This window comes from Podarcis vaucheri, assembly GCF_965113315.1.
Source record: "Podarcis vaucheri genome assembly, chromosome: 2".
Lineage (NCBI taxonomy): Eukaryota > Metazoa > Chordata > Lepidosauria > Squamata > Lacertidae > Podarcis > Podarcis vaucheri.
Window position 1 is genome coordinate 54,835,815 of NC_138760.1, and position 22,571 is coordinate 54,858,385.

Here is a 22,571-nt window from a genome sequence, read left to right on the forward strand (position 1 = left end):
TAGCAGTACAAGTGGTCCAGGATGATGGGAATTATAATCCAAAACCAGCTGTAGACCCAAGTTTGGGGAACCCTGCTTTAAACCTTGCTGAATAATTGATTCTGGGCCAGCTGCACTTCTGTTTACAGCTAGCTTCTTGTCTTGGGGAAATGGTAATAGCAGTTCTCAAGGAGTTGGTGAGGACACAGGCACTTATGTTAGATAGCTGCCATTTCAGATGAAAGGGATCCCTTTCCTTCAAGTCAATGGCTTTATGCAGAATTAACATCCTGAAGTCACTAGCTGACCATGAGGTTCTCGGCACTGCCCCATCTTCTCTTCACATTTTGCAGGATGTGGCAGACTCTTAAAGCGAATTCCACCCTTACCTGCGGTGCCACACAGCTCTACGGTCAGAACTTGCTCAAAATTGCGCTTTCCAAATGTTGGTTCTCTAAAGATGGGGAGAAAAGGAGTGTGTAGAGGTCATGGAAGAGACATGGATGGAGACATCACAATTCACATACTAAACCAGAAACAAGGAAGCTGTAAAGATAAAGGACTCTGGCCAAACCTTCAAGGGTCAGTTGCCATGTCGAACAGGTTTCTAAATGGCCATGCAACTGTTAAGGACCAGAGAGCAGGGAATAGTTCCAGGTAACTATGCAGTGAAAGTTTGGCAAACCAGAAGAAAACTGCTCTCCATGACCACCCTTATAGGCTACTACAGTCACAAATGACCAGCATATGCTAGTAAAAAGTGTATATGGGCTAATACCATTTGCGGACTTATTTGCACACAATTATGTTATATCTTCAAGCATGCATTAGGGCACAAAAGAGAAACGTGCTATAGGAAGGCACACTTGACAAACCCACACCGTGATCAACTCCCGCCCGGAAACCAATGTCCCCACTGTGGAAGGACTTGTGGATCCAGAATTGGCCTCCACAGTCATTTACGGACTCATTGTTAAAACTGTGTTTATGGAAGACAATCTTACTCGGCTACGAGTGATCGCCAAAGAAGAAGAAGGGCAGCAAAGTTCTGAGACAGCCATGTACCAGGTTCCTGACACCTGAGGCTATCCTCCTCCACCAATAATATGTATTTTTGGTATTTCACTTACGTTGTTGCCAAGGGCAGCGACAGACACCTTGGTGCTTCTGAAAGAAAAACAAACAGGAAAAAGCAGAATGACTCAGTGAGACACATCCGTGCCTTTGAACTGGACTAGGTTGCTCATGAGAAAGCAGATTAAGACCAAACAAAGCAAGATTGGATCTTCTGAATCTGACATTATTATTTTTTTAACACTTAAAAGGCAGCAGGGAGATAATTGGATCAGGATTGCAGGGCTGGGAAAGCAGGGATTAGTCCTACCTGCCTGTGCAGTTTCCCTGATTTAAATCTGCCCCCCCCACAAGCTGCTATTGGGAAAAAGAGAGGGGCCTGTAATGCCTGCCTTTAACCCCTGCCCTCAATAATCAATAGCAGCCATTGGGGGGGGGGAGAGTTAAATTAGAGAATTGCCACAGGGAAAAGGGCTACCCCCCCCCCCAATACTGAAGCTCTGATCCAATTCAGGACTCTCTACTGTTGTTTTAAGATGTAAAAGGAGAGACACTGAGGGTCTGATCCTGGGTTTCCCACACCACGCCTGGTTTGCTCCTTAGTCACCTGGGTTGTAAGAAGCTGGAAGCTCAGAGTTCTAGTGTCCTCTGCAGCTCTGACAGTCTAAGAGTCCCTCCACAGAGTGTGTGTAACTTCTAAAGATACTCCCATCAAACTTTGCCAGTACAGTCATACCTCGGGTTACAGACGCTTCAGGTTGTGTTTTTTCAGGTTACGGACCTGCTGAAACCCGGATACCGGAATGCTGCGGCTTGTGAACGCTGCGGGTTGCGAACGTGCATCCTGCATGGATCTCGTTCGCAACCCGAGCGTCCAATGTACTGAATTCCTCCTTTACCACAACACTGCCACAACCCACCCTCTCTGTGCTCAATGAGCTTTTACAGGATATGTTCCCTGTGTCTGACTCAAAGCACAGGCCTTCCCTTACAGGAAGGGACAGAGCTCAACCGAAGAGCATGTGCCTTGCTTGCAGAAGGAGCTAACCCACAGTATCTCCAAGTAGGCTTGGGAAAGACCTGGAGAGCCACTGCCAGACACTGTGGACAACCCTGAGCTGCATGGACCATTGGTCTGGCTCAGTATAAGGTATATCCCTTCCCAAGTTCCCCAAATGTTCAGACTCTTACTTAGGGTACCTGTCTGATGCAAAAGGGCGCAGCACTGGCTCTCGCTTATCTCACATGCTTCGCTCTCCCCGGAGCTCTCTGGTGAGGGGGTTTGCAGCTCCATCGGGAGACTCTGATACCTGTCCTCTGCCTCTCCTGCACCGCTCACTTCAACCTCTGCTGCTGGTGCTTCCCTGTCAAAGTTCTGCAGAGTGGTGGAGCACAGGGACAGTTCTGGGGAGGCCACTTTGTTTTGAGGGGGTGTGGCCGGATCAGGGGGAGAGTCGTCAAGGAAGGAAAGCCAGAGACTGAGCTCGGGGTTGAGTCTTTTGGAGCGCCGCACGGCATAAATAAAGCTCTCCTGCTTGCGGCCTGCCTTCCCAAAGGCCAGCTGGGGCCGCTTTGCGCAGTCCTCCTCCTCCTCTGCAGGGCTGCCAGTCTCTTCCTTCACCTCGGGCTCCGCTTTGAGGCCCTGCCTGGGCTCCGTTTTCACCTCTGGTGGCATTCTGCCCGCGGACTTACACGCCTCTGTGGATCCCCCAGCAGCCTCGGGCGGAGGCGCTCCTGGAGCCTTGGGTGGCTGCAACCTGGTCAAGGAGGCGTATGCAGGCTTGGCCAACCGGTATGGCTTGCTCACATCACAAGGGAGGTCCCTGGCAAGAAGCTCCTTCAGGATGGAGAAACTGGCTGCGGGGGCTCTGGGCTGCTTGCAGCCCGCTGAGAGGTGCCAAGAGCTGGTCGAGCAACTGTCCTTGCTGCAGAGCGGAGGCCGCTGCAGGGGGCAATCCGGCTTGGCCCTCTTGGAGGGGCTGTGGAAATGCTGGTGTCTCGCATCGGCAAGGTCTGTGGGGGGCAGCTTTCTGGGGGGAAGGCAGTAAGTGTGCATGTAGCGGATGAGCTCCACAGTAGCGTGCAGCTCCTTCTCTCCGGTGCCTTCCTCGGAGGAAGAAGGCGGAGTCGCTGCCATGTTGCCGCAGGGCAGCAACTCTTCACCGGAGTCGCTGTCCTCTCCATGGTGGGCACAATAACTCTGGGGCTCCGTGCCGCCACTGTGGCACTCGTCCGGTGGCCAGTTGTCCTTTGTGTGTGGGCAGTGGGCTGTGATGGAGGTGAGGTGCTTATGAAGCTCGGTGCAGCTCCGGCTCTGAGCCTGGAGAAAACTCGGCTTTCGGTCTCGGACACCGTCCACCTTCAAGAGCAGAGGGAAAATGAAGTTAGGCTAACCAAGAATGAGTTTCCTCATCTCCTCATCACATTCCATGTTTGGTGGTTACAGTAAGCAACTGCAGCAGATTTCTGTAGAAATGTTTAAACCCCAGAAGATTTTATGGAACCAATAATCTACTGTATATGAAGAACTATTCAGCCTCTTCTGTGGTTACCCTGGCAATTTACCGGTTACATTTCATTAATGCCTATAGGATCTGTCTGATGTAATTTTATAAAGCAACTACTTGTACCCTTTGTGTAACTTATTTGTTCTCATCTACTTTCAGAGAACTTGCAGAATCTGGCTTTTTCGTGTCAGATTCTAAGGTAGTAAATGAAGGGCCTTGCATCCAAGCCACTAAACTGTATTTGTCGTCGTCTTCTTCTTCTTCCTCAGCAGCCAGTTTTTTGGTAGCAAGCAGCAATACTACTTTCCAGTAAAGGTTGCTGCTTAATGCAAGCCTCACTCTGCCCTGTGTTTCAATTCCTGTTACACTGACTGAGCAAATACTGTGGGCATTTATCAGATGATGCCTTTGACACCACTAATAATGAGGGGAGCATTCGTTACCACCATGGTCAAGGAGGCCCCTGCCCTGCCTGAATCAGAGAAGAAAATGGATGATGAAAACTTATCTACCTATGCATGGATCTCTGCTATCTCTCAGCACAAAGCCTGTGGCATGTGTACACAAGCTAAGTAATGGGAGGACATGCCCGTTCTTTAAGAATCATATATAAGAGTCATCTGGGCACAACTTGAAGAGAAACAATAAAAGCTGGGTGGAAGTTTAAATTGATTCCATTCTTATCCTCCTATGTTTGTGTATGTGTAAATATAACAGAAGAATAGGAGGGATATAACCTGTTGAGATGCAGAGCCTTGTTCCTTAGTGAATGCCCTGGGTAGGAGAAATCAAATGAAGATTTGGGGAAGCTGCTGGAAGCTAATACAGGGTTTAAAGAACTGGGCAGGAGAGATGAGAAAGGAGAGGATGTATGTACACTTTCAACAGCTCCTTTCAAGAACTACACAGAGCAAGAGAGATCAAAGGGATTCTTCACACCCCTTGCATCAAATTTCTTTCTAGCTGCTGTATGTGGCAAATAGTATTGATTTGCCTCCCCTTTCTTCCAGTTGGCATGGAAGGGTCACTGTCTCTCTCTTTCTCCCCCCCTCACTTAGCCCTGCCTTTCCCATGCAATCTAAATCCACTTGCCTAATGCACTGCACAATTTCCATCACCCAAGTGGAAAATCTTTAATGGCATCTTGTGTGGATTTCAGGGGATTAGTTTAAATGACTGGACTGGTTCTGCAACTTTACGTGTAGCTCTTTGCCCAGCTAAAGTCAGTTCAGTCAGCTGCTGGGAAGCTCCATTCTAATTTGGGGTCAAGGATGAGAGTGAGAGAGAAGAGGGGAAAGATCATCATGACAAAATTTAAAGACGAAGGGAATCTGGGGAAAATAAAGAGGCTCTTTGTATACCGCACTCCAAAGGGCACGCAGATGAAAGCCTTCTTGTTTTGAGAAGGCTCACTCTGATATCACTACCAGTGTCCTGTTTTTTCTCTCTCATCTCTCCGTTAACCCAGGTATGGCCAGCTTCTGTATTCATGGCTCTTTATTCCTGCTACGCAACCCAAATTCCTCAAGGGTAGACAAACTGTACACTACAGTGGATTCCACCTGTCAGTACTGGTCTCACAGTTTATGGAGCATGTGTGCCTGGGCACCGTGGCTAGGGCACTACTAGAGTGGCCCGATGCAAGAGGACAGGGCTCCTGCAACATCCATAAATGTGCATGACAAGCTACACTGGCTGAAATTCCCTCTCCAACACCACCATTAAAGGGCACAGGAGCCCAGATTTCTTTTGCATCTAGCTGCCCTAGCTGCTTTCTTCAAATCCCCACAGAGAGATATAAATAATGAAAAGTTTTTTTAAAAAAATCCCTTGCCTCTTGATAAATTTAGAAAGAAAAATAAAATCTCTATGAGTGAGATTAGGGCAAGCTTTTTTAAACCATCCCTTGATTAACATTTGGTATGTTCACAAGGGACTGCATAAAAATGCGTGATGGCCTGTCAATGGATGACCTTTGGCTAAGTAATAAAGATTTGAAGATCCAGGGTACCACCTCAATTTTAAAGGACAACAGTGACATTAAAAAACCAGATTTAAGTCAACATGACCAAGATGCATTGTTTTTGCTTAAAGTAGTAAGCAAAGGTCTTGCTTAGCTAGGCCAGGGTCCCATCATGCACCCTAAGTAGGGCTACTCCAATGGCTCACTTGGATGCTCCAGGTAGTGCAAGATGCAACTGAGTCACCTGCTGGCCCTCTGGTGCCACTGCCCCAACAGCTGCCATTAGTTCAAACTGCTCAGATGACACACATAGGGCACGGCCATCTCAGCCTAAGTTCCACATGCATTCAATGTGAAATCAATGCCACCCTCACTTTGGGCAGCATGTCATGGGCTTTCAAGCCCCAACTTCTGAATGCATCTCAATTAAATGATCGATGGAGGCTCTGATGTGATTGAAGCACTGTGGCCAAACATGCACAAGAGGGCCTTTTTGACTGTGGCACCTTAGTTGCACAAAAGGCCTGCTTGTCTACCTCACTGCTCACCTCCTGGCACACAACCAACCCCGGGCTTATTCAGGAAAGGTTGTGAGCTGTTTAAGGCTGCTTCCACTCATCTGGAAGTAAATCCCACTTTCTGAGCAGACATCACCATGATTACACTGATAAGAGTGGCCATTGGAACTATTTTTGCCTGCTACAACCTTTTTTGTTGGTGAAAACGTTGTCACCACTTTCTGGTTTTATTGGTGAAGTTAAGCCATTACTGCAAGCAACCTCAAGTGTTTTGAGGAGAGGCAAGACAGAAGTCATTTAAGAAATAAATAAAAATTTACAAAACACTTCTAACAGTACTGATGGGAGTGTGCCAGTGCTTACTAGGCCCTCCTGACCATACTTCTTCTGTTTAAAATGGGAGGTGAGCTGTAATGTACAACTTGGATTTAATCTTGGGTAAATATAGTGCGGTGTGCTATCTTAGGGCAAAGGTTAGGGTTGCTAAGGCCAAACAATACCTTTGTACAGGGTCGCTGGGGTCTGGATTTGGGAGTTCCTTGACGCCATGTGCTCCCCTCTCTCTGAACCTCATAGCTTGGAGGCACATTGGATGGAGAAAGGAGCAACTTCTTCAGCTGGAAAGGGAAGCGGTGAAAGAAAGAGTCGGAATTCCTACATGAATGAACAGCCACGTCTGCTTAAATTATCCCAGGTCAACCCTCCTGCTCTCCTCTAAGCAGGAGTGGAGATCCAGCCCTCCCACCCCCACAACATGAGTTTTGGCAGCCAAAGATGTTCGAAGAGTCACATGAATCAGGGTCATGGGGAGGCTCCAACACACGCTGAGACTGAAAGCAAACAGGGGCTTGGAAAAGACCGTTTCCGAATTTATTGCCACCTGAGTTGGGTCTGGCTTGCAGTTCCAACTGGCATTGGATACTTACCAAGACCCAGCTCCATGGAAGCTCACTGCCTTGTTGTTAAAGCTCATCAAGGTGATGACAAAAATTCATTCATAGCTACGTGCAGCGAAAAAGCCTGCATGCGTGACCACCACATATGAGGATCTGCCTGCAGGTTTTGTGCCATTTTCCTACATGGAGGTGCTGTTCATATAGCAATTATATAGCATATGAAGAATTCCTGAAAGAGCCGCACAAAAAACAAATCATTTTTGCAAAAAACCAAACATCTTTCTGGAGAGCTCTTTGGCTGCAGGTATCAAAAGTTCAAAAGTTACTGCATAGGGGAGGGACAATGGCTTATCAACAATACTCATCGCATGTTATACAAAACATTTCACAATCCTTCTCTGGGTACTCCTCCTTAACGTCTTTGGAGTATCTTTCAGGGAAACCAAGGTGTGTGTCACTTACTACTAGCAGTGGTTGGCAGGGTGGCACAGGCAATGCCTAATGTCACTGCTGCTTACCATGGGGGGGGGGTTTGCACAGAGAGCTGAGTCTGGTGTGGGTGCAGTGGCGGGAGCTCCAGCCACCATGCCTACACCATGCTGAGCTCTGCCTGCCCTGCCCACCCCTCTCCATCTTAGCTCAGTGTCAGGAAGTCAGTTGTGCGGTGCTGCTCTGCCAACTGCTGCTACCTCTGTCGCCTTCTCTAAGGAGGACCAGACCTGTCATGGCACTGAATAATCAAATCAAGTCTGATTGTGCAAAATGAACATTCTGTTGCCATAATTAAACGGTGGGACACCATTTGTGGAGTTAAGTGTCCCTCGATGGCAGAAACTCCCTAGGTACAGAGGAAGACATATGTGTGTGTGTGTGAAAATTATCCTGCCTAATCTTAAAAATTGGCAAGTCCTGGATTCTGCAAGCATGCTGCCTTCATGGTGCTTTAAGAATATTGGCAGCAGAGATTCAGGCACCTCCACCCCAGGCTCTTTTAAGTAAAAAGTTGGAGGGGGAGAGAGATAGCTCTTTGCAGTTTGAAGAATCATGGGTGTTGTTGTTGAACTGGCTTCTGGATAGTGAGGTTAATTCCCACCCATCCTTTAAACCCCCACTCAAGGAAGCAAGTGCATCAGCGCCTGAAAATCAATCAGTGGGATGTAACATTCCAACATGGTCTTTGATTGATTGATTGATTGATTGATTGATTAACTAATTGATTCATCAGCTCGAAAGTCTTTTGAAGATGCACGTTCTGTCCAAATACCAAGTATTTACAAGGTTCTTTTTTAAAAATAAATAAATAAAAATATGAACCTTTGGACGAGTGCTATTTTAACCCCATCAAGGAAGTTGTGGGCAAAACAGCAGACTGAAAAATTATCTTGGGGTATCTGGTATCATGACCCAAATGTTCCTGATTACATGGCTAGAATATTTCAGTTTTGTTTTTTTTAAAAAAGGGGGGGAGGCGAGGTTTCACATTCCACACTCTCACGTTGAAGGCAACATGGGATCCATTAACATTAATGCCAGATTTGACTCTTGTGGGAACGTGGCAGTCGGGGGAAATCTTCAAAGGCAGTCTGGAAACTCAAAAAAGCTCTTTAACAATTAAGTGTACGATGGAGATTCAATCAGTCATTTCCCACGGTCAAATGCCTGCTTTCTCCATCACAATATTAAGTGAAAATTTCTGCTGTCTGATATAATATATATATATATATATATATATATGTAATATATATAAATGAAAAGTTTATTTCCTTCTCTCCTGCAACGTATACATCCTATATATACACATATGGATTTGTGTGATATATATATCTATAAATATATAAATATTATACACCCACACACATGCACACTTTTGTGTGAAGTGAAAATGCCATATATTTCACCACTAGATGCCGCCAGAACACTTTTAGAAATCATGACATTCATTAATGACAGATAAGGGAAGGGGGAGGAGGGGGAATAGAGAATGATAGGCAGGAGCCTGTGGGAACATATGGAGTCCTCTAAAACCAACACTCTTGTAGGATGATTTAGAGCATGGCCAAGTAACAGAAGGGTGGAGGGTCGAAGGCTCTGTAGCCTCCAGCTCTAGGCATGTGCTAAGTGAAAACAGGTTCTGAAAATGTGGCGTTCTCCGTGAAGACGCCATCCACAGTGCCCTCTTCCCCTTCCACCACTCCTTGCAAGTTTGCTAAGAAGGGATCTCTGACAGAAGCCATAGAATAGCTAGGACTTCAAGCTTCACCAAGCCCCCAAAATCCAGGAGTCACAAAAAGGGCGTTGTGCATTCTTCACTTCTATGTATCCTCAAGGGAGCAGAGAGCAGGGCAGGGGCTGGAATATGGCTCTAGGCACAGAATTTGGCTTTCCAGAGAACCTCTTCAGTGTAAAGGCAAGCTTCAGGTTCTTGAAAGTGTGTAGGCAATACCAGATGAAATCTCAAAAGTGTGGGAAGTAACTAAACTTCTGGTTGTTGGCTGGGTAGGAGTGGTGGTAGTCCTAGTTCCTAAGACTAGCCAAAGCAGAATAAAATTACGCCAAAGGAAAAATACGCAGTCTGCTTGATTTGCATAATGCATAGTGGTCACAGACTCCAGATTTTCAGCTATTTATTTGGAAAACCTGGGCTAAGCTTTCAATTTGCTATACATGCAGAGATATTTATTTGCTCATTTTCTCGTGTTCTTCTATTACGGACGACCCAGGGCGACCCAGCCATGGAGTGCTGTCTTTGTGTGTGTGTCCCCCCCCCCCAGGCACTGACCAGACCCAGACCTGCCTAAGCTTCAGCAAGGTGGTGCAGATACATTCAGCCCTGACCATAAGGGGATACAGCAGATCAGCCACACTAGCCAACCTCATAGCGGGGAGGGAGCTTTTCTCACGCCTCTGATCATGCGAGGGATCGGCCCTTGGAGACAGAGAGTGGAGGGTGGGAGTGGGCGAGGAGGGACGGAGGGGGGGGGAAATGTTGGGAAATGAGATATATCAAAAAAGAGAAAGAAACAGCAGACAATGAGGCACCACTGGAGTGGGGCTTGTTTAAAGATGATTGCAGCTCTGGAATGCATCTGATGCCATTCACACGCCTGACCCGCACTCGATTCCCCCTCCCCGCAACGGTCACACTCTTTCCCCCACGAGGATGGCAATGGAGCAAACCGGAGTGAGAGCAATGGTGCAGCACATGTATACGTATACAATAACAGGTATATGCTTTTTGTATTGTTATAATTGTAAGCCTATAATGAAAAAATTCAGACCTTTGCTTCCTATCATACCCATGCAGCCGGCTTATCAGAGGCGCATCCAAATCCACCTTAAACAGTAGGAAGTGGGTTCTTACTAGAGACAGCTCATCAACCTCTGGGGCCAGAGGAGGCCCCCTCGGGAGAGGGGCGGCAGGTTTGGGAGAGGGGGTGAGTGACGTGCAGCCGCTGTTGGGCATGTCCCCCTCGTCCATAGGTCTGAAGGCGGCCAGGCCCATGTCGTCTCCCTGGATGTCATCCAGTGTCTCGGTGAGAGCCGCCAGCAGCGCTTCATTCTCGCTGTCAATAATCTGGTGGGAGGAGTCAGAAGAATGAGAAAGAGAGAGAGAGAGAGAGAGAGAGAGAGAGAGAGAGAGAGAGGGTGTTACCCAATCAAAATGCTTCCTACAGGAGAACAACTCAAATGACATCACATTAAAGGGATTTGCGCAGGAAAGGAAACACCATGCAGACGAAACCACTGAGGCTGAATATACCACTATACAGTGGGTACCTAGGTTTAAGAACAGCCCTGTTTACGAACTATTCGGTTTACAAACTGCAAAATTGGAAGTAGGGTCCCGGTTTGCGAACTTTACCTCGGTCTAAGAATGGAATCCAAGCGGTGGAAGGGCACCGGCGGCGGGAGGCCTCATTAGGGAAAGCGCGCCTCGGTTTAAGAAGGATTTCCGTTTAAGAACAGACTTCCGGAACCGATTAAGTTCATAAACTGAGGTACCTCTGTATTGCAAAAACAATCTATGAACCCTAAGATACATAGGGTTGTAGTCTACTCAGAGCAGATCATGGACATGACTGACTTTCACCCACCAACTTGAATTTGTCTATTCTGAGCATCCTTTAATTGGATAGAACCCACATGGAGTTTATTAGAATCCAAAATGTAATAACACACTTCCATTTGTACATCATCATATAGCATCCATATGTAATCCCTCTGCTACGGTTTTCTTTCTTTCTTTCTTTCTTTCTTTCTTTCTTTCTTTCTTTCTTTCTTTCTTTCTTCCCTCCCTCCCTCCCTCCCTCCCTCCCTCCCTCCCTCCCTGTGAAAGCAGGCAAAGAAAGTTCTGAGAAGCCTTTAACAGTGCAACCCATCCATGAATATAATTTCCACGATTAAAGGTTTTATTTTTTAACAGCATTCACCTAGGTTTGTTGAGATATGATTTGATTTGGAGGTGAGCTTTATTTCTGCAAGAGCTGGAGATCTTATCTCTAGCTATATTTCTGCTTCCGAAAAGGGTTTATGTTGGAAGGATTTTGCTGTCTGACTTACGGCTGATGCACATTGTTCTTAAAAGAAAAAAATAAACTACAAATCCCTATCTTAAAATAACAGATGTCAGTGAGGATTCCCTGATTTTCCTGCAGACATTTCCCCATCTTTGTTGTTTCTGGCCTACTTTGCATCCCAATTCTGCGGAGGTTTCCTTGGAAGCAAGTCACACTGAGTTCAGTAAGACTTACTCTCAGGAAGATATGCCTAGGATTGCAGCCTTAGAAATGTTTCAACCGATACAAATGGCACACTAAAGGAAGGCTGTAAGTTTAATGAGAGAATTGATCAACTAGCCCACTTGCACAGGCTAAGGCCCATTGAACTCAATGGGATTCAGTTCTAAGTAAATATGTGTAGGACCATACTGTACAGCTTTGATCTCAGATTAAAATTTGCCCCTCCATTAGCTGCTGGGTCTGAGGCTGAAGGGTACAAACTTCACACAGATTGCACATGCATAGCTATTCCCCTCTTCTCTGTACTAAATTTGATAGAGAAAAACCCAACAACTTACATCCAGCTTTTCCTCCCAGTTTATATCCATATCTATTTTGTCATCTATTTTGTCATCTATTTTGCACTTGATGACAAAGTTATCTTTTAGCAATAAAAATCACAGGCAACTGAAGTGCTCAGTTGGAATCAGTGGACACGACCCAACCACAGGCAGGTATTGTAAAATCTTGATTTCAATGAAAGAATTATATGCACATGCACAAAACTCTGCCCCTTCAATCAGTGGGGCTTTAAAATTGCTTAACTTCAGCTGGGGTGTCCCCACTGTCTTACTGGGTTTTACTGGTATGTTTATAATCAGCCTGAAGCACACAGGTTTATCACAGAAGCAGCTTCCCACGTGATTTACCTTCCCGGTGACAATCACGCTGTAAAGGTTGTAGTAGAAACTGGCCTTACTTTGGCTTGGGCTCCATACCAATGAATGATGGAATTGGTGAATTTGAGTGTCCAGTGAAGAAAGAACTCAATAGAGGGTGGACCATGAGCAGACAGAGCCTATGGGGAAAACTCTCATCCATCCTGCATCTGTGAGAAGCTTCGGGTCACAGTCAACTAACTTGCTGCGCTAGTGGAAGCCAGTGCAGGGATTACTCCTAGTGCAACGGGACTTCCCCTCTTTCTTCCCCCTGTGCCCTCCTCAAATTTGCTCCACAGGGTCAGGGAAACAGCCAGAACAGAATGTGGGGAGAAGGAGAGGGGAGGCTGCTCTGTCGGACAAGCAGAAATGCTTCCGCTGATGAAAGGATCCCCTTAGCAATATGATGAATACAACCCTTGGTGCGATTACAATCTTAGAACTGGAAGTTAGCAGATGATAATGGAACCTAACCCTCTGTTTTAAAATGTGTTTCTCCATGCACTTTGCCACACCCCACCACATCTTGCAGATTCATCCTTGAGGTCTAGAATTGACTCTATGCTGCAATGAGGTAGAACCAGCAAAGTGCCTGTACAGTTTAAGGCATGGTTTAGCAAATCACCTCTGACAACTCAAGCAGAGGTGCTGCAGTGGCCCGAAAGCTATTGGACATCACTGGTAACCGCTAGGAAAACCACTAGGAAAACCGGCTGAGGGTGCCAGTTTTTCTAGTGGTTAATTTCAGGATGATTCATTTGGAACATGACAGTACACAGGGCCATGTAATCTTGCATCCCACTTTTTATGTACTCAAATCAAGCAGTTCCCTAAACTGCACAGTTGCAGATATCTGAGTATGATGAACACTGGAATCATTCCTGGAAATCCAAAGGGTAGATAAAAAAGAACACTGTTGAGTTCAGATTATAGCTAAATGGTTCAGGGGAGGGTGAGAGCCAGTGGATTTTAACAACCAGATGTTTTGAATAACAAACGTTTTGCTGCTATTCCTAATTTCCCAAGCTGAATTTCCCATGCAGCTATTTTACAGTTCTTTGATTCTGACCTGTCACAGCCAATATGTTTAAACTTTGCAAAAATCAGGTCTGAGACTGCAGGACTCTAAATGTTAACTGAAATACAGTCATGCAGCATTTTGCTCTTGACAATTTCAATGTTATTATTTGCTTTAGCATTCCTCCCAACATAATGGAGCACAGTATCACTTCTCTGTACCTGAGGTTATAAAGAGTTGCTGAAAAGAAAGAAAGAAGGAACTTGTTTCAAAAACAAAGTTCTTTCTTTCCTTCCTTCCTTCCTTTCTAGAACAACAGCTTGATAAAGACAATGCATGCTATGAGTCTGAAAGTGTCAGGACTTGGCAAGGTCCAACTTCCAGTATACGGGCTCCTGGGACCTGCAGGAGCTGCCTGTCACTCCAAAGCAAGTGAAGCCCAAATAAAAAAAGGTGTCTATTTCCACAGCAGAAAACAGGGGAGGGAGCAGGGCAGGGTTCTAAGGGCCTGAAGGAAGAGAGAAATTTTGGAGGCTGGGGTGGGAGAAAGCTCCCTCCTTCCAACCCACCTTCCCCCCCCCCCCGGAAATTTTAACAGCACTTAGAAAGTGTCCTCATGCTAGAGATGGGTTACACAAAACATAGGTGCCAGCTCTAAAGCTAGGGCTTGGTGGACAGGGATTGGCCCTTGGAGTCAGCTGGTGCTGCAGCTTAGAGGGTACCTTTGAAGCACAGTGCTCACTCTGCCAGGTTCGCAGTGAAAACTGCGCATTGGTGGCGCAGGAGGTAAGGTGCCCAAGCCTGGCTGTAGAATTTCATTAGACTTTGTTGTTGTTGTTGTTGTTTAGTTGTTTAGTCGTGCCCGACTCTTACTGACATCTTATTGAGAACCTTGCCCTGATGATGCCTTATTGGCTAAGCGTGCAATGTAAATGCCCTTTGTCGCGAGCTGTGTACTTGTGTGTACACAGCTGAACTAGGTGGAGGTGTGTGAACTAGGTGGAGGTGCTCCTTTGTCCAGCCCTGCCAGCTTTCACCTGTGGAGGGACACCAGAGAGCCACCTCTTTTGCCTGCCAAAGATGTGGGAGGGTGCAGGTGATGCCAGCAGGATCCCTACACACTCCAGTGTCAACCAAGGCCCCCAAAGGGGGCATTCCAGAACAGGGAGGTGTTGAGCCAGAGCCAGCTGCAATCACCTAGGAATGCCAGTCTATCTTGATTAGAAGCAGGCACAGGGAACCTTCACTGGAGGCAATTCAGGCTTTACTGGGGTAATGTGGCACAGTCTCCCACACTCCTTTGCTGCCTCTTATGCTGGTACTGCTTGTTTCCTAACTCCCCCCCCCCCATCTGCATTCTCATGACAGAGTTCTGCATCAGGCATTTGCATGAACATTTGAATTGGCTCTCGGACACAAAGAGATGTGCCTAACTTTGAAGAAACGAAGAATCCCCACTGACTGTGAGTATGTGCTTATTTGGATTTGACTACAGCCACCATTAACCCCAAATATTCATGTCAGCACTACGAGAAACTATGGCGGAAACAGCAGCACTCAGAAGGAAGGGCAGCAAAGGGAGCTGTGTTCTCCGGACAAATTTATTTTCCTTCCAGCATTGGTGAGATACTTCTGCAGGCAGGAGGACATCAGCAGGGTATGTTTCATCGGGCTCTGCTCATTCCTAAAAGACCTGCCTTTTACTTTTCAGCTCTGTTTATCTTTTCCTCAGGAAGTTCAGTGGAAAATATGCATCCCGCAATGACGGCCTGTCAGTCACTCTCGACCTTTTGCAAGAACAGTGTAAAGCTGGCATGTGAAGGTGTCACTGTGGGGAAGGAATTCTTTAAAAGTTCATCATGAGTGGATAATTCCACTACAAAATGCGAGCTGGCAGGCAGTTGTAATCTGGAATCCAAAATCAACCTTATGCTAAAGACAAAAGGAAAAGAAAAGAAAAAAAGAAAGAACACCTTCTCTTCATATACAGCAAACAATCTGTTCCCCCTGAAGCAGCAGGTATTTAATGGAGGAGAGGCAAGAGGAGAATGGCTTTTTTCTGCCAAATTCCTGATACTACATCAGGCCAGGTATAAACTCATACCCCACACTGTTCTCTCCCCACTCCTCCTGCCTCCTTGATTTCCTTTCTCAATTACTCTGGCGAGGCACTTCAAAGAACCTCTTCAGACATCCTCCACCCCGGCCAAAGATCATCACGGGAATCGAGTGTATAAAATGATGAACTATTCTTTTATTACAGGAACTAAACGGCAATAATATTAGGTTTTTGCATAATGTGCAGGACTCTCCCAACATCCTGGTTCCTGCTGAGTCAGTCAGCCGACAGAGCCTGCAGCAGCCAGACCAGTCTGCAAGGCAGGATGCAGAAATGGAGCCAAGCTGCTTTGTTGCTCAGCCTTCAGAGGAAGCAAAGGTTACCTGGAAGGCTATGATGGGGTTAAGAAGGGAGCAGGGGTGGCGGGTGAGGCACCATCATGTGAACTAGCTCTAGACTCTTGGAAATGCTACTGGCATTCGACATAAGAGGCAAGAGCAGGCATATCGTGTGCATGTGAACACAATGGGAAGGGCTCTAGCTCAGTGGTAGAGCATCTGTCTTGTAAGCAGACAGTTGCAACTTCAATCCCTGACATCTCCAGGTAAGGCTGGGAAAGACTCCCTGTCCGAAATGTTGAAGGGCTGCTACCTACCGGTCAGTGTAGGCAATACTGAACTAGGTAGGGCAATGGTCTGATATGCCACAAGGCAGCTTCCTGTCTTCCTAAATTAACAGGGGGGGAACTGAAGCCAAGAACTGTTCACAACATATCCTGATCATGGAAACACCACCATGAATACCTTGTGCCCTGTTGGGAGATGGTTTGTATTTTGTGGAAAGCCAAGAGCAAGGAGGGGGAGGCGGCGTGGGGGGCGCCAAGGGAGCTGTGTCACCCGCAGGTAATCTGTGCGCCTTTAATCTTCCTCGCGGGCTCACGGCTCCATCCACCTGCACCGCGTCTCAGCTCGCCGATTGGTATAATGGAACCACATATATTTAGAGAGCACGAGCAACACACTGAGAGGGAGCCTCAGCTAAAAATATCCATGTGCACAGAGAGATGCAAAGGTGACGCCGAAGCTGGAGAGTCAGATAAAAGGGAAGCTTTCTGTGCGCTGGAAAATTAACATTCCAGGGCCACGTCACTTTGTGTGCGGCTTCCTATGAGCTTTCCCCTCCCATCGCCACCCCCCTCCCTGGCTTGCTGCCTCCCTCCCACCCACTGCTGAACAATCCATCAGGTTTGGAAATCAGGCTGGATGGCACAAGGCACCATCCTGTAATTTCCTTTTAATAATAGATCACAGGAGGATGGGCTCAGCAGCCTTCGCCTGCTCTTCTGCCTCCTCATTAGCTTTACTACACTTGCTCCATTTAGAAACCAAGCGCAAATTAATGGAGCACTAATCATCTGCAGAAGAGATATTAATAGTGTGGACCCCCCTCCTCACCCACAGACACCTTTCCTCAGCTTTCACCAAGCTGTTCCAGAAAAGGGGGGAAACGAGCCTCCTCTGTGTGGAGGAATTAACAGGTGAGTGCTGGCAGGATACGGAACATCCTGGGCCTGTTTTGCATCTGCCGTAAGGGGCAAAGCACCAGGTAGGCAGGGGCAGGCAAAGGAGATTATTGGTGTGCGTGTGATTGTCTGCAAGAATTATTGATGTACTGTAGCTTCTTCACTTTGAGACAGTTGCTATATTAGTTTTGTACTTTCTGTGGCAGACCACATGTTTCCTGTGCAGAAGAACACGGTCCCACGTTCAATTTTCAGTATCTCTAGTTAGAGACTCTAAGCGCTGAGGCTGAAAAAGAGCATCAGCTGAAACTCTGGAGAGTGGCTGTTAGTCAGGGGAGATACTATTCAGCCACTGATAGGATGGAGGACCAAACGTGAAGCCTTCAGTGTGTGGTTGCCATTTACATATCTTTCATTTTAAGAAGAAAAATGTGAAAAAGAAAGAAACAGCTACAGGAGCCCCCAATCCCAATTAGAACTGAAAAGCATGAGGGTGTTAACTCTTGCAATTTTTCTCCACCCCCCCTCACTATTATCAGCGCTGGATTTAGGGTGGTTCCCCCGCACAGGGCGCTGTGCGAAGGGGGTGCAAAATAACAAATAACAACAACAAAAAACCTATTTATTATATAGGGAGTGGCCCCCAAAACACTTCTTGGGGCAAATCACAGTTTGGGATGAATTATTTTATCAGCAAAACTGTGCTGGGGTGAGAGAAGGATTAGTTCCCCTCCACTGTACCAGAGTCCTGATCTAGGCTAAGGCTCCCACAGGTGCTATTTTTCTATTTTAAAAAAGTTGAAAGATGTGCAACTGTGACCACACATTTACTTTGTGGTCCTACACATTTCTACTCTGTCTGAATTAAATTCTGTGTAATTCAATGGAGCTTACTCTCAGGTAAGTGGATATAAGAGTGCAGCCCTAACGTATTATCTATTTGGCCTTCAGCATAGAGAGCAGTACAGCATAGAGAGCAGTACATGTGAAAAGGATCTAGGAGTCTTGGTTGACCACAAACTTGACATGAGCCAACAGTGTGACGCGGCAGCTAAAAAAGCCAATGCAATTCTGGGCTGCATCAATAGGAGTATAGCATCTAGATCAAGGGAAGTAATAGTGCCACTGTATTCTGCTCTGGTCAGACCTCACCTGGAATACTGGGTCCAGAGTTGGGCATCACAGTTCAAGAAGGACACTGACTAACTGGAACGTGTCCAGAGGAGGGCAACCAAAATGGTCAAAGGCCTGGAAATGATGCCTTATGAGGAATGGCTAAGGGAGCTGGGCATGTTTAGCCTGGAGAAGAGGAGGTTAAGGGGTGATATGATAGCCATGTTCAAATATATAAAAGGATGTCATATAGAGGAAGGAGAAAGGTTGTTTTCTGCTGCTCCAGAGAAGCGGACACGGAGCAATGGATCCAAACTACAAGAAAGAAGATTCCACCTAAACATTAGGAAGAACTTCCTGACAGTAAGAGCTGTTTGACAGTGGAATTTGCTGCCTAGGAGTGTGGTGGAGTTTCCTACTTTGGAGGTCTTTAAGCAGAGGCTTGACAACCATATGTCAGGAGTGCTCTGATGGTGTTTCCTGCTTGGCAGGGGTTGGACTCGATGGCCCTTGTGGTCTCTTCCAACTCTATGATTCTATGATTCTATAAGGTGGCTTCATATGTTCCTGGCTGCACTTTGCACAGGAAGCCAAAGGAAGAAGCCACAAATCCCAACTGTAGCCCAAAACAACTGCTCTTGCAGGTAGCAGGCCATATATTAGTACTTTAGGTCTGAACTGTTCAGACATGCATCCCATTATCCCCAGCCAGTTTATCCAATGGTCACAAATGATGGGAGATGTGGTCCAACAATATTTGGGGACCACCTTAGAATAACAAGAGATCACCCTTCACCTTTCCTTGGACAAATGAAGGCCAGATTTATATGTGTTCTTCCTTCACAGAATCATGAAGGAAACAAACTGATGTTGTGGTGGGGCTTGGCTAGTGAGTCACTGCTACTTATTGGGAGGGGCACAGTGGTGGTGAGCTGCAAAAACACCAGTGGAGTTCAGTTTGGAACTCCTCCCAGTGCATTTGCATGGTATTGCCCTTCCTTGTCCCTCCCTCTCCAAGTAAGCAGCGGCAACTCACCTGCCAAGAGGTCAGGTAATGGCCTCCATCCCACCACACTGTCTGCTGCTGACTAGAAATGTTTTGTCAGAAGACCTGTAAACAGAAAACTACATTCTTCCCTCCTACCTAGGGATCATTCCAGCACAATCCACATGTGCTACATGGATTCCTTCACTGTTCTCCTTCTCATGAAGAATAATGGCCATAGAATACACTTATTTCCTCTAGAATTGTGTTTCCTCTCTGCAGTGGGCTCCCAGAACCAACATATTGCCAATGACAGTATTATAGTTGGAGAAAGATACATGCACAATTTGGAAGTTGTGACCCAGAGTAAATTTCCCACAGTGACACAGAGAATCCCACGGCAAAGTGTACCTGAAAAAGCTCGGAGTCATCTGTACTGTACTGGCTGGACTCTGTTTCAGAGTGCTCGCAACACCACTGCAGCTCATTGAAGCAACTGGCTGAGTCAAAGTCACCGGCATCCAACTGGGACAAATCTATCTCCGGGAAATCAGAGTAGAGGTGTTCCTCACCAGACACTTCATACTGTGGATGTAAAAGAGAAAAGGATGGTGAGCTTGGCTGGCTTGTGAATCCTCGGAAAAACCAAATGACGTCAAATATAATCACACATGCCTTCACAAGGTGTAGATCAGATCACTGGTGTCTTTAAGGGGTGTCCAAATGGTACACAATAAAAAGCCACACTAACGTGGAGCTAAGAAACCAAAGTCCAAACCTTCCTAAAACAAAGAGGATTTAAAACCACTTGAAGGCAGGCTGCCACCTGTAGAAAGCCTTCAAGCTCGAAAAAGGCAACAGTTCCACATTTTGTTTATTTACTGAGGTATTTTTAGCCTGTTCTTCAAAAGAATTCCTTTTACAACAAAACAAAATTTTATAAAATAACCACACTGAAACTAAAAAAAGCAAATTAAAGATGGCAGATATAGTTCTAAATGACTCCCAGTGGCTCTTTTTCTGACCTGACCTGGTATTACTGATGAAAGGGGATACAGAAATGTTTTAAATAAATACATAAAATTACTGGGAAAATACAACTGAGAGCAGTGTGTAGTAAGAGTTGTGCCTCTGAAGCAAGCATGTACTGAAGGACATGAATGCTGTAAAATGAGGCATTTCCTGCCCCTCCTCCAATGTATTAAAACTAAAAATCCTGAGATTATTTTTCTTTTCCGCATTATTACCTGCTGGTGAATTATAATTATGTCTTACTGGCTTGTCTGCAAGATCAGAATTTAGGTCTATTCTTCTCATCCCCCTTCTTAAATTAGAAGTGACAACTTGTACCTGATTGTGATTATTATTTTTGCCGACTTTGAATATGTGCATCAATGCCATTCAAAAGAAACTGAAGGATAAAGCAAAACAGAGCACTTTCTCCACACTCAACATCTAGTATTTCCATTTGGGAATGATGCTGCAACCTTGGCCAGCTTCGCAAGAAATGCTTGGGTTTTGTATTTCTAGTACCAACATGATAATACCCTATTATGCAGATTCTAAGATTAACATTTCTGTGCTCTTGGAAATATCACTCCCGCTACCTTCTAGTGTGCGAGAGGCCAAGCCCCCTGGAGGACAGCCCAGATGCTTTGTTTCCCCATGGCAAAAAAGGAGGAGGAGGTTACTGGTGGGTGACTGACAATATGCATCTTTCAAGTCTGTCTCTGTTCAAAGGAACAGGAAAACACCCACCCACCTACCAGCAGATCACTCAGATTAAATGGCTGCATTTCGAGGGACAATCTTTCAAAATGAATAATGCCCGTTTGATGTATAATTACAAAGATGTGCTTGTGGTGGTTTGCTTTGTTTTGTTTTTCAAGTTCAGAGGAAACAGACATTTTCAACTTTTCTTGGGACAGTTCCCTTGCTCATGGATCATCACCATGATCCATTGCTAGCCTTCCACGTCCATCTCAAGGTGGTGTACAAATTATACTAAAAACAGCTAAGGAGAGTTATAAAAATAGCAGAAGACCAGTTCAACCACTGGTGATCTCCTCAGGCAAGACAGACAGTCAGACACACACACACAGACGCCCCCGTACACCACCAGAGCAGCTGCATGGCTTCTTAAGGGACACTTAAGCTACTCCAGCCTTTAGTGACGTAATGCGGACATCCAAGGCTTATACTAGTGCCCTGATAGCCAGCAATTAGGAAGGAAAGGAAGAGGCTTATAGGGTACACCAGACAGTCACGAATCAGGTAAGGCTCTGTAACAGAGGCCTGTGTGCATCTGAAGGTGGCACTTTTGGCCTGCTGTGCATTCTGGGTCCTGACCACCCCTAACCTCCCCTTTCTTTCTCAGGCCTTCCAGCCCCAGCTCCATTCATCAGCTAAACTTAGCTCCGCCACGCTCTTGGCAGTGGCAAGCAGGCCTTGGAGCTTCAATATTTCCTCATACCCGTGGCAATCTCTCCTTATAGAAACAAGTTTCTCCAGACACCAATTCAATAACAGCTCTAACAATCCATTGTATTCTTCCCCTGCTCCTCAAGCCCAGCCAAAACGAGAGTATAATAGAGCAGAATCAATGGCTGGCGCATGTAAGGCAATCTAAGCTCTAAGAACTGAGCTAAAAATATCCAGTCAATCACACAGAGCAGCTGAGACCCGGCCCCATTTCCACCACATTCTCAAGGCATACGCAATTGCATTAAACTCCCAACACGGTCGGCGAAAGCGAGTGACCAAGAAGGACACAGTAATGCTGCACTGCACCATTACTGCTAAGCCTACCAAAGGTCACAGATATGCTGGGGGATGCGGCTTTCGAAGGTCCACGATGCACAAAGGCGGGGGAGGGGGAGGACTGTGATACAGAAGACAAGGCCTGCTCAGATTAGGGATGGATGAGGGAGAAGGTAGGCTGTCTGGGCTGAAAGGTGAACCTCCCTACTTTGCACTTCCCCAAAGCAGTACACAAGACAGAAGCACAGTTATCCTCGAAAATCTGCACTCTCCGAATTTTCCAGTGCAGTTCTGCAGCCAAGTAACATGTACTTAATATATACAAAAATGTATATATTAGTAGAACTGACATGGGTGGTGATGGCAGGTGTGTGTGTGTGGGGGGGGGAATCCATTGTACTAGGAAAATTCCTTTGCAAAAAACCTGTCTCTTAGGCAAAACCACTTACAAAAATGTGTCTACTAGTTGAAATTTGCACAGAAATGCTGGTGAATCTTTATGAAACCCTTTTAAAAATCACCATCATCACAAACTGATGTACAAATGTGGGGAACAAAACATAAGATTGGAAAAATGAGAAACCTGAAATTGACATATGGGCCCATCCCTAGTGTCAGGGAACTGACATCGGAGGAAAGGGAAGTGGTAAGGCTCCCAGAGACTGGGAGAGAGTCAACAGCCAAAGCAGGGACCAGCAGGGGGAGCGCGGGGTCTCTGGAGGAGGATCTCAGTAATGCTG

At 46.2% G+C, this 22,571-nt stretch overlaps 1 protein-coding gene across 1 annotated transcript in view; it reads right to left on the reverse strand.

Annotated features, from left to right (window-relative positions):
* The window catches only part of PPARGC1B (PPARG coactivator 1 beta), a 117,748-nt gene that overhangs the window by 12,421 nt on the left and 82,756 nt on the right, over positions 1 to 22,571 (reverse strand). The window contains exons 2-7 of the mRNA XM_082213015.1: positions 19,483 to 19,656; positions 10,299 to 10,511; positions 6,542 to 6,658; positions 2,254 to 3,412; positions 1,110 to 1,146; positions 369 to 433 (exon numbers count right to left, since the gene is read on the reverse strand). Of these exons, the coding sequence (XP_082069141.1) occupies positions 369 to 433; positions 1,110 to 1,146; positions 2,254 to 3,412; positions 6,542 to 6,658; positions 10,299 to 10,511; positions 19,483 to 19,656 (1,765 nt within the window). The remainder of the gene's footprint in view (positions 1 to 368; positions 434 to 1,109; positions 1,147 to 2,253; positions 3,413 to 6,541; positions 6,659 to 10,298; positions 10,512 to 19,482; positions 19,657 to 22,571) is intronic.